This window comes from Sebastes umbrosus, chromosome 9, assembly GCF_015220745.1.
Source record: "Sebastes umbrosus isolate fSebUmb1 chromosome 9, fSebUmb1.pri, whole genome shotgun sequence".
Taxonomy (NCBI): Eukaryota; Metazoa; Chordata; class Actinopteri; order Perciformes; family Sebastidae; genus Sebastes; species Sebastes umbrosus.
Window position 1 is genome coordinate 6,360,703 of NC_051277.1, and position 19,631 is coordinate 6,380,333.

The following is a 19,631-nucleotide window of genomic DNA, read 5'->3' on the forward strand; positions in this document are numbered from 1 at the left end:
TTTTAGTTCACACTACGGCTGGGCAATATGACGATATATATACACTGCTCAAACAAATTAAGGGAACACTTAATCATCCCACTATAACACCAAGTCAGTTAAACTTCAGGGATATCAATCTGTCCATTTAGGAAGCACAAGTGGTTGTGAATCACTTTCACCTGCTTTGGTGCAAATGAAAGAGACAACAGGTGCAATGGAGAGGCAACAGCAAGACAACCCCCAAAAAGGGAATGGTTTTGCATGTGGTGGCCACAGACAATTGCTCTCTCCTTATCCTTCCTGACTGATTCTTCTCTAGTTCTGTGTTCTGCTAGTGTCCTTGTCACTACTTGAAGCATGAGGCAGTACCTGCAGCCCAATCAGGTTGCACAGGTAGTCCAGCTCCTCCAGGATGGCACATCCATACGTGCAGGTACCACCAGAAAACATGCTATTTCGTGATATATATCGTTATCGAGATATGAAATTACCTATATCTTGATAGAAGATTTGGGCTGTAGTATAGGTGACCACAAACGATGCCCATTTTGAGCCACATTTTAATACATTTTGATTTGATTATGCCTTCCAATTATTGAAAGATCAGGTGTCTCTCATGTATAAAAGATTTTAAAAAGTATCTGTGAGGCCACCTTTTCATCAATATACAAGAACTAGCCCATCTGTGGGTGGCGAGGCCAGTGGTAATGTGGGGACAAACACCCACCACAACACCTTGCCAGGCGGGGAGCAGGACACTGAACTGGCAGATTAGACCACCTGGCCCTGCCAGACTGTCAGCCTATTTATACCCAGACAATAATTTACACCAGTAGCAGAGAAACAGAGACCCAGGGTGAGGCAGCTCTGTGTGACACTCCCATGGTGAAGAAAAAAAAAACAGCCGCTGTCTTCTTTTTTTCCCCTGTAAGGCTTTCCCAGAGGAGTGAACTAATGACAATGTCCTCCTCTGCCACGAGAGAAACTCCTCAGTGTGTCAGGGTAACACAAAGAAATGACTGTTTTAACATGACCTGGATCGTGTGTGTTTTATAAAGCAAATATACAGTATATCAGCACTGTGGCCTTTTTAAGGTTGTACACATTTGCAAATTGATTTGAAAGCATCTGCTTAAATATGACACTTGAGAGACATCATGATGACAACTTGGCATAAAAAAAACTGAAATGCTTCCCAGCTGACAATAACATTGTGGCCTATATACAATAGACGCTAAGCGTGAATGCAATCGCCAGAGGTAAAAAGCTAACTTAGGCTATAACGCCTGAGCGCGAGTATATACACAGCGAGGCTGTAAAAGCAGACTAGTGTTGACGTGATGACGTTTAGCAGTCTCATTTAGCCACTTGTTAGCAACCGCCTTTTTTAAGACATATAAAAGCTTCAAAATTCATGATTGGGATATTTACTGATGTATTTTATATCGTAGAATAAAACATTAAAATCTCTTAAGCTTGTGTTAACCACAGACCTTATTTCAGGCATCTAACCAAAACCCATTCAAATAATCCATTGACTTCCAGACGAAGGAACCAGAAGTGCTAAAATGCTATCTCATTTCCGGGTTTCAGGATTCATTCCTGCACCACTCTATAAAGCCTTTGATTACACTTATGTACTAGTTTGATTTGTCTTGCTGTTAAAGTTGGTGTCAGACTTCACAAAATCAACTGAAATCTACAAAAAAAAACAAGCAGCAGCATCGTTTAATGGCTTAGTGTCATATCTGCTCTGTAAACTGAATTCTAAAAGTAGTAATCTTACAATTTTGCAGTAAACCACACTGCAATTAAACCAGGCAACGACTTGTTTAAATTTGAAATCCCTAAAGAGCTCTATTTTCTGCTCCTGCCGCGGCTGACATTTTCCCATTAGAGGCACGCTCGCGTAATAGGGTGGCACCAATATTTCATTTCAGAGAGCGTTTCACACAGTAATGAACATGTCACCAAGTGAAATGAATGTGTCACTGTGTTTAACTGATCCAATAAAAGTAAAGAATTTGAATCGCTCAGAAATTACATATCAGACCCATTATCACAGTTCATACAATGATAGTGACAGTTTATGTTGCCGCTACTCAACTTGGAGTTGTACCAATATCTAACGTCATGAACTTTGCAATCTCACTTCAAACGTTAACGCACTTTATTCTCACCCAAACTATAAAACGCTGACTGATTGGCGTGACTGTGATATTGTGATTAAAAGAGTCAAAGTGTTACTGTATCAGCAGATTATTGAGTTGAAGTAAACGAGTGGGAAATGCTGAGCATCTTAAAACTGTGCTGTTTTGCTACGTGACTGAAAAAAACCTTTTAATGATAAAAACTGTAAACCCATTTCCATGATACAATCATGTGCGCACACTCTTGAGATTCTGGATCTGCATGCTACACACAACTTTGGGGTGTTACTTGTCTCGATTTGTATGTAAGAAAGATTTGGCGTCTCTGGAGTTTGATATCGTCAAGAAATAAATTCTCGGAGCTGCATTATTGCCAAAGGCTGCAACTTTGCACCCTGGATATTTTTACTTTCAGTTCTCCCTGCGGTGTGACCTGAAGAAGTTTAGAAAAGTTCAACATAGTTCCGTACGTAGCGGGAGCGACGACCCAGAGACAACCAATCGCACTTGTTTTGATTCACTTGGGAGATGGAAGCAAAGCTCTTAGCAGCTGAGCTCTTAGCTCCAACTCAACTATGTAAAACCACCTTAAAGGGATAGCTCGGGTGTTTTGAGGTGGGGTTGTATGAGGTACTTATACATAGTCAGTGTATTATCTCTACACATTATATTAATTTTGTTTAAGCTGAACAAAACAAAGAAGTTGTTTTACAGACTATTTCTTGGCCAAGAAATATGGTTTTATCAGACACATTAAAAATGTAATTACTGAGCTTTAGAGGTGCTGGTAGGCATACAGACAAGGGTAGCTCTTTACCCCCTGCTTCTAGTCTTTATATTAAGATAAAAGTCTCCTAAATGTTGTTTCATATTTACTGTACAGACATGAGAGTGGTATTGATCTTCTCATGTAACTCTTTGCAAGAAAGCAAATAAGCATATTTCCCCAGATGTCAAACTATTCTTTTAAATGTTCACCACAAAGTTGTGAAAATTCCAGCAGAGATTGTCAGGACTTTCTTTGATTGACTGCTTGAGCCACAAACTCTGCGTGATGAGACCAAAAAAAGTGTTGCTGATTGCTACCAATACTGAGTAAAACAACTAAAAAACACAGATACTGCATGTGCCTTCATATGTGTTGGTGTGGAAGAGAGAGCTGAAGTGTGTGTGTGTAGGTGCTTCAACAGCCATTTCAGCCTACTAGATATCCAGCCTTCTTGTTCAAAATACAAAAGGCTGGAGGCAGAGATGAGTCGAAGATATTGTAATTAGCTACCGCCATCACAAAACTGCTGCTGTGGAAAATTCTAGAGAAAAAGGCATTAGAGACTTTCATGATGTGTTCGTTGAACCAAGTGCTGTTTTTACTTTTTTAGACTGTATGACTTTGCCCACTTGTCGTATTTTGCAGTTACAATAGAGATTGGCACTAGGTAGGCAGTTGGCTCTAATGATGATAAACATAGAAGAGTTAAAGCTTGATGACCAATATGTATTAAGTTTATTTTATTTTATTATTGTTGTTGAGCAACTGTCATACAAGTTAGGCTGTATTAGCTGATGTGAAAGGGCTGTGAGTATTCTGGCAATCACATCTGTTCTGCTCTTTGTAGGCGTGAAAGGGATGTGAAAGAGAGTTTAGCACTGAGCCTGAGAAACAGGTGGAGCTAAGTAGAGCTAACTTGCTGACTGTGTGTGTGTGTGTGCGGGTGTGTATTATAAGAGAGTCAGTGATAAAGACAGGGCCAGACAGACTGGCACATGGAGCAAAAGGTGAGCGCTAATATTAGTGTGCTGCAGTGAACGGCATGTTGGTTTGGGGCGAGAGAGGTTAACAATATGAACCACAATCCAGAAAAAATGTTCTTTCTCTGTCTGTGCAACTTTGCTCTAAAAGAAATCTGTGGTGGTTATAGAATAGCTGCAATTCTACTAAATTCACACTTCTTTCTTAAACGTAACATCCAATTAATCAAGAAAAAAACTACTCTTGAATGTTGGTTTGCGTGTCAGACTGTGCAGGTTAGATACAGAGATATTGTATCTGACTCCTTGAATGGGGTTAGGCAGGATCTTATCTCCATTCTTGTTTATGTTGTAAATGGATGACCGGCAATTTGTGTACACAATCTTTGGATTAAAAGGTACAGAGAGAAGGATTTGGCAGCATCTAATGGTGTGGTTGCCGATCACCCCTCCCTTTCAAAGACTACGGTAATGTGAGCCGCCGAGTGCAAAACCGTGGTAACGCCGTTCGCCTCGCTCCAGAGGCCATCCTTACCATAGTAACACTACTTTTAGGATCAACGGAAGTCCGACAGTGGCTGGCAGTACCACGGTTTTACACTCTCCGGCTCACGTTACCGCAGTTTAACAAGCGTGTCGGAGAACTACGTGGCCTTCAGGTAATGTAGAAAGGCTCTCTCTAGAGCCAGTGTTTGTTTTGTCTGTTCTGGACTACTGTAGAAACATGGCCGAGCGACATGGCGCTCCCTATGTAGATATGAAGGGCTCATTCTAAGCTAACGAAAACACAACGATTCTTAGTTTCAGGTGATTGTACACTAATGAAAACTAATGTAAAATATTACATTATGATCCATTAAATGGGATTAAATGTTACATATACTTTAAATATTTTTTTCAATTACAGAATACTTGTGCATTGATAAACTAATTAAATAAATGAGATTGAAATTAATATCGTTGATCAAAAGTTGATAGAAACAAAACAAGACCGAAAAACTCTACTTCTTTTCCAATTTCAGATTATCAAGATGCATAATTAATTCTCCTAAGTAAAGAATAACCATTTTAACAAAGTTATTTGTCTGTAATTCATACTGTTATAAATCCCTGATGAGAGCCTAGGGCAGTCAATGAGGCTCCAAATTCAAGAAAAAAAAGTGGAGCTGTTGTTCCTTTGTTTAAAAATGTCTTATTTTGTTACAGATTTTTTTAAAAAAGCACAGAGCGGTGGACCTCAACTATTAGTCCCCCTACACACACCTTAACGCATGCTTTCACCCTCTCACAGTCGAGTAGTCAAGTGTAAACCTTGCAATACAGGCAGGAGATGGAAAGCAGCAGTAGCAAAATGCACATACTCATACTGTATGTAGCACTTGACAGAAAGTGGCTCCATCAGAATGTTAAATTAGAAATTGACAGCGATTCATCCTGGTCTCTAAAACGTCTGCACTAGTAACTCAAATAACAGGTAATATCCTCTCCATTTCACACAGACAGTAGTATCTGAGTTGCTCTCAAATGTCAAATAGCTGTTCTCAGTAATAACCAATAAGAGGTTGACGAACATTCCTCTGGCAAGTTTCTCTGCTACTCTGCGAGTGTGTGTGTGTGTGTGTGTGTGTGTGTGTGTGTGTGTGTGTGTGTGTGTGTGTGTGTGGTCAAGTTGCTGAGTCGAGCAAGTTGCTCTCAGCAAAAATCAAAGACAACAGCACATCAGTATTTTGAATATGATTTAGATGAAAGAGAACAGAAAAAAGCTCTTATCACATCTTACAGCCGGCTCTAGTGGGTGTTTTTCGAGACAGGATGACCAGAAACTCAAAAAAATGTCTCGCAGTGACAAAAGGATTCTTACTGTGACGCAAAACTCTCGACCGGCAGCAGAAAGAAAGTCCTTGCTCTTCTAATCCAATCTTTCACCTTGAAAGTTTTTCTTTTCCAAAAAGCTGCAGTGGCGGACATTCTTCTGTGACCACTTAAATACCAGAGCTTTGACCCATTTGATATTAAACTAGGACATTATACTGTCTACTGAGTATCACATGGAAATCTAGCATGTGTAAAATTAGACTGAGGACTTAAATCAGCAACCAGCTAATATTGGAGTTCAAGATCCCAATTTCCTCAGGCCGCAAAATGACCCTGAAGTTGTGGTAAAGACAGAGTGAGCTATAAATAATTGTAATGTGAAGAGCTAAAGAAACTTGAAATACATCTTTTGTCTGTCTAGACTTAGACAGCATGACTGACCCACAGTCCAAGAGACGGAGGAACTGCAGCTTATTCTGCAGTTTGATCAATTTTTCATTCTGGGTACGGGCACAGGATACAAATAACCTCCCAAAAATCTGAGGCTATGACTGACCATGTGAAGAGGTTTGTCAGGTAGTATTTGTTGTGATTAAGGAGAAAAGGAAATCTATTTTTATCAGGGCTGGGACGATACGCATATCTCCCGATTCGATACAATCACGATACTTGGGTGCCGATCGATATGTATTGCAATTTTTAAGTATTGTGATTATTATGATTCGTTATTATGATTTATTGGGATTTTTGTTAACTTCATTTGTCAGGCAAGTTCCCTTTGTTAACACCTTATTTTGAAAACCGGATGTAGTCACACGTGGGTACTTCCTCTAACTTCACTAAGCCCGTTGCTGGCTCTCCTGTCAGCTCCGTTCACTTCAAACATCCATGGTCAGCTCCATCGGGGCCGTTTGAATGCATTTACAGCATATACTGACATAAATGTCAGTATATGGGTGCTCTACAGTTGTAGCGTCGACCAATTTGGCCACGGAGATAAGAGTGGCGTCTGGCTTGACTGCACGTTACCACAATACGATAACGTTTCCTGTCCATGACAGAGTCAGCTTGCAGCTTTAGCTGTGATGTCTAGCTCTGCTTTTCCTGACAATGTATGAAACCCAAATTGTTTCCATACTTTACTGGATGTGTAGTGTTTACCACTTTGGATTTTAAAATGTGAAGGTGCAGGTCGTATCCACGTGAACCCTCTGCCGTTTTCTACTTTCTCGTTTCGGCTCGCAGCGGCCGGCTGCGGATTGTTTTGGTTTTTGCAGGATACGGAACGGATACAACATCACGCTATTCAGACTACAACAATAAAAGCAGTAGATAGGCTCAAATGAAGCAGATACTGTATATCGATTCTGGCATTTCAAAATCGATTACAAAATCATAAAAAAAAAAAATCGCAATACATAGGTGAATCAATTTTTTTCCCCACCCCTAATTTATATGTACACATAGACTAATATAGTTAGGACTACGGCTGTGCAATTAATAGAATTTCAATTACAATTTGGGCTTCCAACAATTATGAAAACAAGATAAACTGCCGTTAAACTGCCGATAAAATGCCGTTTTGCAATGACGCTCTCGTTTTGCGTTGGGTTATAAATCCAGCGCACCCCTTTCCTTTACAACGGTGCACTTTCAACGTCTTAAACCACAGACCCCGTACCATTTACCAAGCTTTGTGGGTGTGACTTTTTGCTGTGCCATCACCATTCATCTATACAACCAATGTGTTTATGACTAAATGGTTTACAAGAGCACAAAGTTCTTCACAGCTCTAGCTTCTTAATTTTGCTCTCAAAGTGTACCAGATTGATGCATTTAACCTTAAAATGTAGGCTACAAAATGTTCTTTCTAAATGCGTGATGTCTATCGTGTTAAATGATCTCAATATTTACCAAAATAATCGTCATTTTTGATTTTTTGCCATACAGTAATCGTGCAGCCCTAATTAGGACATACTACAAGACACCATTCACAGTAGCTAAGTGCAATTGCCGCTCTTCATTTTAGTGCTTAATGCTGTCAAGTTCCCACTCGGCACGATTATGAATGAGAGCAACAACTCATATTAATGAGTCCTCCTTGAAACAGGTAGCAACAAGCATTGTTGACTCAAGCTCCTCTGCAAATGAGCTTGATTGTGTGTTTTAGCCGAGAACAGGAGTTGGCATTCGATGCACGGCCATTAACTGTGTAATCCTGCCAAAATGTTTATTTTTCCCTTAGAAAAAATCTCTGGTTGGTTTGGTAGATCACGGACAGGCACAGACAAAAACTTTTGAACTTCACAGGGAGATGATACATTTGAAGTTTCAGAAGCTAAATGCAAAAAACAAGCAGGAGATTCAGTTAAATGTTTGAATATGAAACCCGTCCAAATGACATATGGTCCACATTTTTACTGCGGCTCATGTACAACAGTCTATACAGTCCGTATGCAAATACAATCCATATGGACTACACTGCATGTACCACAACTCAAATGCGAACCACATGGACTCAGATGGTTGTGAGAAACTCTGCTGTATTTCAAAATTGCAGATAGGACTACACAATGAAGCAGTATTGCCTGTTCAGTTACAATTTAATTGAAATGGTCATTTAAATGACCAATCAGAGTACTCAGGGTAGATTGTTGTTCAGCAATCCAGACCATGCATTTTTAACTAGGTTGTAATTTTAAGAGATATTATGGTGATATGCTTTTAATTCCTAAATTAAAACAGAGGTTAGATAATTATGCCATGGACAGAGGAATACACTGCAGTATATTCAAATGAGCAGGGCTCTAATTTGAGCATGTGGCCCGAACGCAGGCACAGAGTCGAGTTGGGGAAAACTATTTGACATGCAGCCCACATCTCCAGTAGTTAGTAGTTCTTAGGCAACAGGCAATTAGAGGAGATACCGCCGCTGTTATCTGCTGCTGAATCTGAAGGCAGATTCCAGTATTAATAGTCTGAGAGGCGAGCAGCACCTGAGCCTCTGGGACAACAAAGAACAGTGGATATCCTGCAAGCAAAATATGTTAAGCACTGCTTTACCTCTTCGTACCATACTTTGTAGCTGCTAAAGACATTTCCACTTCCATTCAACCACTTCAAATCTTTTACAAAACATAGCAGACGTCAAATTATAGCCACATGACAGCTGTTTGTGTAGGCCCTCTTGGCTAACATCAATTTACAGGAACAAGTACTACGTTTGAAGAAAAAAAACAAAAGCAAGCAAAACTTTCCCAGCAGAATGACACTCAAGATAAACTAAAAAGGACTGAAATAATTTGAACTGATCATTCAACCCACGCAGAATTTTTTTTTTTTCACACCTGGTTTCCTGCTGAAGTTATCAGGCTAATTAACACTGTGCTTCAGAAAGGTGTTGAATTTGGAAATAATTATTGGAAATGGTAAAAATTAGAGAAAGGTAAGATGACAAAGAAGTACTGAAAAGGCAAATTGCGAATTGTTAAATTTAGCTAAACTGAACATTTTAATTGATAACAAGAACATCTCCTTACACCGAATTCACACAGGAGCAACGGCGAAGTGCAGCCTGCAGCGAGCTGCCATGCGATGTCTATGAAAAAGCTGCGCTGGCCGCTCCCGAGCTCAGCCAGCTGCAGCCGTTTGATTCTGCGGCGAAGTGCGGCCAAAATAAAAAGTTAGGAAATGTTTAACTTTGAGTGGCGAGTGCGGCCAGAGACCCTGTTCAGACCTGGCATTAACATACGTCTTGGGTGATCCAATCACAAGTGGACAGCTCTACTGTCATTGGAGTCATGCTGATAAAACCTAAAGCGTCAAAGGAAAAATACACTGGAGTGGAGGATCACTGTCTTATTCAGATGTGAACAGAATGGATCTTGTACCTGTGTTGTTGACGTCACAGAAGAAATTCTCTGAAGTACCAGGCCACTTCTCTCTGGCACAGAGGACGTCGCAGTAGTTTGGTTTCATCTTTGATCCTGCAGAACACAAACGTAGAAAATGAAGCCCACGCTGCTAAAAGAAATTCATGGTTTTCAGTCAGCTTTAGAACTATGGAACTGAAGCACTCACTATTAAGTCCATTTTGATATAGCACATTTCAGTTTCAGATGCTAAAGCGCAGCCCAAGGCAGCTTTCACACTGACAGCAGCACCGGTGCAAAAGCTCAAGCCTTCGTCACTGGTTTCAGTGAGACCAATGTTTTGGCTCAGCGGGGGATCCTATCTTGCGGGGATCAGGCAAAACAATTGGTTCTGGCCTCCTTAATCCCGCAGCACAATGTTAGGTCATTAAACAAAACACACAATCAAATACGTGCAAGCACACGTAGGAGGTAAAATACCATATGGCGTGAATCTTGTAGCATTGTACTACTACCTGGTCAGCATTGAGATGGATGAGATATAGTTATTATTACTGCTGTGATTAACTTTCCAGAGCTGTACAATCAAAGCTCAGAGGAGTACAAGGACATAACCCACTGTCTTTGCATTTTAAACCTGCATCCTGGGCTTGTTTGGTTGTAATTCATCTTCTTTACCTGCACCCTGTGGCAACATGCTCAAACTTACACAACTCCTTGCATTGTTTGAGCAATAGTCGGTGTGAAGGGCTCTAATGCAGCACTGGATGTTGAAATGATGAGCAGACAATGTTGCTGAATCCCAGAACATTTGAGTGAGGAAGAAAAACTCAAGAGACAGCCTACCACAGCTGACTACTGTATAAAGAGTTGTACTAAGATAAGCAAAATAAGAATCATATAACCCCGAAGAAACATTACAATCCAGGCCGCTCACTAATTAGAGCCAAAGAACAAATATAATACTCAGCTCTGTAGGCCACTAAAATACTAGGTAGAGCTATAAGAGAGGGAGAACAGCATCAGATATGTAGCAGGAAGTGGATGGTTTCAGGGGATTTAAAGACAATGAAATGCATTTTTCATCTTCCTCCTTGTTGCCCCATTACAGTGATTAGATCTCCAAAGAGTGAAGCCTGGAGTTGATGTGTTTTGTACAAACAAATATAAAAGCTGCTTCTTCAGATGTGGATCATGCAGGCCGTCTGAATTTACTTTGCATTGATGAAGGGACACCCTGGAGTTGGAGGAATTCAGTAAAGGCAAGTACAACAACGAGGGTATGAATAGGTGAGCTTGTTTTGCTGAGAGAAACCAGACTGGTGTGGTGTTATTTTTTGCTCTAAGCTGATAAAGATATAGTTTAGATAGTAGTAGATAATGAGACCGAATTGCCATTTCGTTTTACTTCATTCATTTAGCCTCACACTTTGTTCATGTTAGCTGCTTTCTTGTTTTGTTTATAGCGACCTGAACAAATCGGAAATGTTGGCAGAAATTCAGAGGTCTGGAGCAAGTTTTAATGAAGATCATTGCAAAACATTTTCCTGCTTCCTGTGAAGTTTAGGAGGTACTCATAATCAACACAATGACAACCTTTACACACAGTATTACAGGAATTGATCAAAACACTGAAAACTGAGCCATTCGACTGACCAGGGGCATATTATGGTGACTCTGCCCCCTAGCCAAATCACTGATTACACCCATGCCCACCCACACCATCCCCAACATCCGGCTCACACTTGCAAAGAAACCATTAACGGTAATGAGAATCGATGGGGGTGTTAAAAGTATTGGCAGTCCGGCCCAGGAGCTGCTCTCGGTTACCCTCTTTATTAGTCTGGAAAAAGAGTGCTGGTCTCTAGCCTGCCAGCTCTAAATAAGAGAGCATTGATCAGAAGGTCAGACCGGGCTGAATCTAGCCCTTTAATTGCCCGTGTCACTCCTCATTCTCGTTGCAACAGCTGTCAGTCGTCTCCCAGGTGAACCAAGGCCACCGTCACACGTGGCAGTTCACACCGAGGCAGAGGCTCGGATAGAATACAGCTTACGCAAGAGGCAGGAAATCTCAAAATCCCAGTGAATTTCTTCAGTCGAGAGCAGGAAAGAAACCGACACACTTACGGTTTCTGTCAGCAAATTAGGCATTACTATTAATCCGCGCGTTGCTGTATTAGCCATCTGAATTTCTCAAATTTGGCAAAGGATGTCCCTTCCTCAACGCAATACAGATGCCTCAATGCCTTCTTATAGATGACATTGCTAAGCTGTTCTCCCTAATGGCGCCTTCAACTGTCTGAATCCCATTTGTGGACATTTAAGTAACATTAAACCACTTAGTTTGTCAATTAACATCAGCTGCTGAACCTTGCAAGAACATAGATTATACAAAATATACATACTGCATATTAAAGCTGGAGAATGCATTTCCCTAATGTCATTTAAACGTTTGGCTATGTAGAGTACATAGCAAACCAGTACATTAGCAGACGACTACAATGACAGAGAAAAAGTCTGAGAGTAAAGAAGAGGCAGACAAGAATTGGAGAGTTTGCCAAAAGGGATTTTAGAAAACCCTCAGGTGATAAGCCTCAACTTAAATCCCACCTTAAACAAACTAGCATGAAGGGTACAGGACATGTTACATGTATGTTTTTGTCTTGCTGAAGCCTTCCTGATCAATGTCCAAGCCTGTCCCTTTGAGAGAGTTGACGAAGAAGACATCAAAATAACTTTTACATGATGAAAAATTATGAAAATGTAATAATTCATTTTGAAAAGCTCAAGGAAAGATGGATATTTTTCTTTAAATGAGAGCCAACAGCACCCAGCCTCCATGTATAGTGTGCCGGCAAAGCAGATAAATGTAATCCCTCATTAGGTCTAATTACTGTACTGGAAGGTGAATACAGACTTGCCACTTACCCCTCCCCTTTAACCTCATGAATTACAAGTTTCTTTCTTCATGCTTTTACTGAAACCATTAACTTATAAAATGTACTTACACAGGTAACAGCTCTTAGTTCAACTCTGTCTCCTACAAAATCACGTTCCCATACAACTAAACTGCATTCTCAGTCACATTTGGAGGGAAACGTATTTTCTCCCAGACTACGGTCTGGAACAAAACAAAAAACACAACAACATTACTTTGTTGGGTTTAGGCAACAAAACTACTTGGTTAGGTTTAGTAAAATAAACATGATGGTTTGGCTTAAAATGACTATAACACTGAAACAAAACCAAAAACACTTTTAGGCTACAGCCACACTAATATGTTTTCGATCTCCATCCAAACGAGTGTTTTAAGGCCGTTTCAGAATTAATCTCCGTCCATACTACCACATCTGAAAACGCAAATCACATGACCAATTCACGTACACTGGGTGTGCACGTGCCGGTGTAAACAGGAAGCAGAGCTGGACACGGCATTTTCAAAGGTCTCCGTTTCTGTCCATCAAGGCTAAAACGCAACTCTGGAGTTTTAAAACTAAAACCGGGTCAGCAGTGTTTTCAAACGTCTCCGTTTTAGGGGATCAAAAAAGGGCGGAGTAGTGTGGACGCTAGACATAAACGTATTAAAGCAAAAACGTATTAGTGTGGATGTAGCTTTAGTTTCACACGGGAAACAAACAGCGGTCTCCTGGGGGGGGGGGAATCCTATGTTTGTTTGACCCATCCACCACCTCTCCTGCCCGCCTCTAGTGGACTTTCTCACTTGATATGCTTGTTATTATACCAAGCAACTTTCATTATCATTGTTCCATGTAACTTTCATTAATGGTTGCCCGACATACTACGTCACCTGCTCTGCTCATCGCTCTTGATGTCAAAGACAAACACAATCCGTGACAAAATACCCCCAAACGTAATTGAGAATGCAGTTTAGTTGTATGAGAACATAATTCTTAAGAGACAGGGATGTCTTAGTTTTGTGTCAAAATTATATAACTAACATTTAGTCAGCGAATTCTCCTGCTTGTATTATGAGGTTTCAGTATTAATAATATGATATTTATGAATCAGCACCTCTAAATCTGAGGCCATGGTTCTCAGCAGGAAACCGATGGATTGCCTACTCCGGGTAGGGAATGAGTCCTTACCCCAAGTGAAGGAGTTTAAGTATCTCGGGGTCTTGTTCGCGAGTGAGGGGACGATGGAACGTGAGATTGGTCGGAGAATCGGAGCAGCAGGGGCGGTATTGCATTCGCTTTACCGCACCGTTGTGACGAAAAGAGAGCTGAGCCGGAAGGCAAAGCTCTCGATCTACCGTTCAATCTTCGTTCCTACTCTCACCTATGGTCATGAGGGTTGGGTCATGACCGAAAGAACGAGGTCGCGGGTGCAAGCGGCCGAAATGGGTTTCCTCAGGAGGGTGGCTGGCGTCTCCCTTAGAGATAGGGTAAGAAGCTCAGTCATCCGTGAGGGACTCGGAGTAGAGTCCTTGCTCCTTTGCGTCGAAAGGAGCCAGTTGAGGTGGTTCGGGCATCTAGCACGGATGCCTCCTGGGCGCCTCCCTTGGGAGGTGCTCCAGTCACGACCAGCTGGGAGGAGACCACGGGGAAGACCCAGGACTAGGTGGAGAGATTATATCTCTACTCTGGCCTGGGAACGCCTCGGGATCCCCCAGTCAGAGCTGGTTAATGTGGCCCGGGAAAGGGAAGTTTGGGGTCCCCTGCTGGAGCTGTTGCCCCCGCGACCCGATCCCGGATAAGCGGTTGAAGATGGATGGATGGATGGATATTTATGAAAAACAATTGTTGGGAAGATGATGAAAGAAACATTGCAATAAAGCATTAAACTTTTTTAATGAAAATGTAGTTACTTTCATTTTCATTCACTCGGCAAATAAACATATTCATGAGAGAAGTAAAACTTTCACAGAGTTACCTGCTGAAACAAAAGGATAAACATTTCTAAAGATCTCTCTCTCTCTGATTCCAGCAGCACCGCAGCGCTCAGAGGGAGGAAAACCAGTCAAATCCTTTCACACATTAATCCAGATGTCTGGCTGCTTCAGACACAGAGAGCTCTGTCAGAATTGTATCCTGGCTTTAGAGCTGGAGTCATTTCAAATGTCTTGGCAGCTAATCAGCCGCTATCTTTCATCAAAAAGTCACAGTGACAGGGCCAAGCAAGCCTATCTTTACAAAATCTACCAGGGTAAGATTGGGTTTCAGTTGTACAGTCATTCGAAGCTTTAGTGTTTGATAGGCTTGAGAGGAATCACATACACAAATCCAGCGTGTGGCATATGTCTGGCTGCAAGCCTGCTCCGGATTTTTTTCTGGATGTAACACGGGTAGATAAATAGGTTTCGTATGTTCTATAATCCTTCAAATAAAAGCACATTCAGATAAAACCAGGAAAGCAAGACAGACAGATGGCAACTAATCAAATCCTAAGAAACCCGGCACACAAGGGCTTAGAAATCCACCGTATCTAATTCCAGCTCCCATTAGCTTGAAATATGTAGATGTCATTCATACAGGACATGATAGCCAAGGGTAAAGTATGCAATGATGTTGTGAGCCCTTTTTTTGCTATAATCAAAGTCCTCACAGCTCATCACTACAACTGGAGATTTGGTTCAATCACCAGAAATACAACCCATCATCAGCACTGCCTGATTAAAAGTGTGGCTTTCATCTTTTATGAAAAAATTTGGGAAAGTAACTACTCTGTCCAAAAGTGCTGGGGTCATCCTCAGATGATCAGGTAATCAATGCAAAACAAAGCCTGCATTGTTGTTCGGCTCATGAATTTGAAAAGTCGTGCATGTTTGGGGTGTGATGATGAACACTGCATTTTTCTCTCTGCGCTGGATTAAAATGAAAGCACATCCACCCCTCTACTTGTCAATGTCACTGCAGCTTCCAGACTTACCGGGGTATGAAATTAATTTACTTCACACCTTTTCGGAGACTTCACATAAGATCAACGTCCATTGAGATCTGATGGGGAGATTTACCCTAAAGCTGAAAGCTACATAGCCTAAATGACTGACCACGGGGAGAGAGGAAGGGTATTGCACTGAGGTGGTTGGACCAATTTCAACAGCAATTCAGTCTGCCTAAGGACAAAATAGGCTGCGTATAGGAGGTGAGTGTTTAGGACTAAATGGAGCCTGTTATCAAGCACTAGGCTATGCCCTGAAAGTAGAACCAATGCACTTACGTTGATCTCCGGTGTATACTGCAAGGTCATGGTGAATTTTTCATTCATCTTCTATGTTTCATATACGTAAACCTACAGCAACTCCCATGTGGTACTTGGAGTACGAGTGAGTCCACTGCTCTATTTCTTTAAGCCTCCTGGGAAGCGCACAGCGTATGCTCCCATACTGTCATTTAAGCTAGTTTATTTTTACACCGGAAAGGTAGGCGATGTTTAAACTTGTGAAATAGATTTATTTTTAACAGCCATTTGAGTGAAGTGGAGCAGAACGTAACATAAGACCTCTGCGAAGGAGGGAGGTGACTATAATTAAGTTAGTATGCCAACTAAATGTCTTCATCTGCACATTAACTTTGCCCTCGTTTCTACCCCTGCAGTGCATGTCAAGTTGTAAATAAGAAACATCCTGCCTGTGAGTATACGCTTGGAGTGATGGAGCAGAAAAACATTCAATTAAAAAAGTCTTCATTGCCACATAAAGGGAAATTATGTAAATTATATTCTACTTGTTTATCAGTCCTTTACCAGTATATTGTTATTTTAAGAATGACAACTGGCAGCAGGAAAATGTTTTCTCCTGAAAGGTTAACCTGAGTTAATCCTGCGATTCCACATTGGTAAATGGACTTGCATTTATATAGCGCTTTTCTAGTCTTCCGACCACTCAAAGCACTTTACACTACATGTCAGTATTCAGCCATTCACACACACATTCAGGCTACTAAGGTGCCAACTTTGCCCATCAGGATCTAATCTAAATACTCATTCACACCCGGATGGCTATGCCTTCGGGAGCAATTTGGGGTTAAGTGTCTTGCTCAAGGACACATCGACATGTGACCCGGAGCAGCTGGGTATCGAACCACCGACCCTCCGATTGGTCGACAACCTGCTCTACCCTCTGAGCCACTGCAGCCTCTGTGGGTCACTTTGTATATTAGCGACACATTGCAGATGTACGATACCTTTAAACTTCTCGGCTGAAACCTGCATCTCAACATTCCTACCACAACAGTTGAAAACTAACACTCCTCTTTCAATTGATATGAGACATAACACTAGGACCTGTATTAAATATTATTTGCATCAGTTAAAGGAAAGCTGCACCGCTATGTTTTCTTAATGCAAATTTCAGCAATCAAACATGTCTAAAAAGCTTTACTAATTCAAATCAAAGCCTCCTTAAGGCTCAGTGTGCACTATGCATCTCTGTAAGAAAATATAAATATCCAGTTGAACTTAGCATTACGTTATACTGAACATTAAAGGGCTAAATGAAATATAATTAGCACAATTCAAATGCCCCCATTAAACTGATTAAAGGCAAATAAGACATATTAGTCTTATTTATGTGTTATCAGGTTTTCATGATGGCGACTGAAGGATTTAACCATCGGCGCAGGAAGTGGGGACGCAACTGCAATAACTGCAATGGAAATTAAAAAAATATATATATATTATGTATGAAATGGCTGTATCCTCACTGTCCTGCATTATTGTATACTATACTTTATGTCTTGTCTGCTTGCTTTAGTATGACTTTATATATGTGAAGTGTTTTTCATTAGAAAGTTTTGGCTTTTGGCTTTTTGGGCATTATTTATATTAATAATAATGGTCCAAAATTATGCAAATTTAAGTAAAAAACCTTCAAATGTCCGTGGGTGAGGATCCCCAACTCATAGTTATTAGAAGAAAAAAATACATCCTGTGCACAAATTCATATAGATATTATTTTGCTATTAACTCTTTTCACTATTCTATTCTCTCACATTGTTGTTTTGTGGTGGGTAGGTAGGTACTGTATGCATAGAGACCCAAAATATACACACAAGCTTATTGATTCGCTCAGATGGCACCCTCCCACCGCCTGCCTCTTCTTATCCAGCTCCCAAATTCCCTTAAGGGTCAATAAAACATCTCATAATGAGAAATTTCACCTTTGCTCACCCAAAGTGGGACAAAAACAATTTGGTTCAGAACATGGGGAATGATCTCAACATGGTGCCATCCACCCAGCTAAGTTTAGCAAGATAGCCTCAGGCAGGAGAGTCTAGTCACAGATTTAGCAGATGAAATCAAAATAACGTTGGGGCACTTTTACACAAGACACTGCAAACACTAAGAACATACTGTTATATTTAGAACAAACAAACTAACAGAGGCAAGAAACACCACACTAATATTAATAAGCAAAAGGTCAGTGTTGGGCTGTAATAGACTGACAAGTGTTTACATTCACATTAATGATGGGATTAGTGGGAGTAATCATCTTCAGGCAGTATTTAAATACCATGCAAGGTTATCATGATGAGATCCACTGATATTTAAAACATGAATGAGGAGAAAAAACAACTAATTTTTGCAGTTTTAAGCCTTCGGTTTTACTTTAAAACAATAATTAGTGCAGAAAACAACAGCTAATAAATACCAGGTGTGCCATTAATTAGGCTGACGGTGTCACAAGCCTACACTGCTTGTTTACCAAAGGAAATAATGGGACATCCTACTTCTTAATGAAGCATTTGTCATCAACAGATGTGAACCTTTTTTGAACAGTGGTGTATAAGCTTCTAAGGAGCTAAAGTTGTGTGCATAATGTTGAGAGCAGTGGGTGCGGACATCCTGTTGACGTCCTGCAAACCGTTTAGGCCAGTGACATCAGCCTAATTAATGCAACGGAGTAATTGGTCTGGTATTTATTAGCTGTTGTTTCCTGCAATAATTAGTGTCTTAACCAAAAGCTTGAAACTGCCTCTGTCCTTTTTTGGGAGTAACTCTACTCTTGTATAAGGATATCATGATTGAGTTTTTCGCCCCTACTCCCTAAATCCGAGTTAGCCCCGATTCAACATTTATATTTTCCTAAATAATACAGTTAGTGTGCTTACAGCAGACCAACATTAAAACAGTAAAACAATTAGGGCTCCAACTAATGATTATTTTCATTAGCGAGTATTCTTCATCCTAAAGCCCAAGGAGATTCAAGCTTCAAGTTGCTTGTTTTTAGCCAACCGACAGTCCAAAACCCACAAATATTCAGTTTATTATCACATAAAACAAAGCAAATCCAAATAAGAAGTTGGAAATAGAAGATATCTGTAATTTTCCGTGAAAAATGACTTAACGGTTCTCTATTTGACATTCAGAGGAGCATTAATATAGCAGCAAACAACTATTTGCTATGTAAAGATAGAGAGTAATGTCTACCTGAGCAGAGAATGAAGTCACTCTCCCTCTGTGTGAGTTGTAATTGGGCAAAAACCAAGTCGTTTTTTGCATGCAATCAAATAGGTTATTTTCCACCTATTTTAAAATGATGTATTTTAATATTTGTGCATACTGGGGTCCCTAAACAGTCTTATAATTGTGTAAATTGGGTATCACTGTAAAGCTGAGACTCTTGTGGATCCAATGAGTCCAATTGGATTCATGTGTGATGATGTTAGTCCCCATAGGAGCCATTTCACACAGTGACTTTTTTTCTCTAAAATTGTATACATATGGTGGTGTGTCTTTATACTATGACAGTTTTCCTAAAATTAGATTTGAAAAAAAATGTATCTCAATATATTTTATATTGAATCGTTACCCCAGTATCATGATACGTATCGTATTGCCAGATTCTTGCCAATACACAGCCCTAGTAAACACTGTTAGATCTGTCAGCACGGTTGCCGTTGTTTGCATTGTTAGCGCCGCTAGCACCGTTAGCTGCAAGCCAGCGGCTCAGCCGTCGCCATGTTGAGAGCCGTTGAGAGGCAATAGATATGCTCTCAATTACGCGTTTAGCACCTTTAAAGAAATAATTATCAAAATAGTTAGCCACTTAATTTTTTGTCAATCACCCAACTGATTGATCGACAAATCATTTCAGCTCTAA

The 19,631-nt window shown here is 40.5% G+C and overlaps 1 protein-coding gene across 3 annotated transcripts in view; it reads right to left on the reverse strand.

Annotated features, from left to right (window-relative positions):
- The window catches only part of enox2 (ecto-NOX disulfide-thiol exchanger 2), a 208,730-nt gene that overhangs the window by 179,892 nt on the left and 9,207 nt on the right, over positions 1 to 19,631 (reverse strand). For all 3 annotated transcript variants that reach the window (XM_037779743.1, XM_037779742.1, XM_037779740.1), the window contains exon 2: positions 9,587 to 9,682. In XM_037779743.1, the coding sequence (XP_037635671.1) occupies positions 9,587 to 9,674 (88 nt within the window). In that variant the 5' untranslated portion in view covers positions 9,675 to 9,682. The remainder of the gene's footprint in view (positions 1 to 9,586; positions 9,683 to 19,631) is intronic.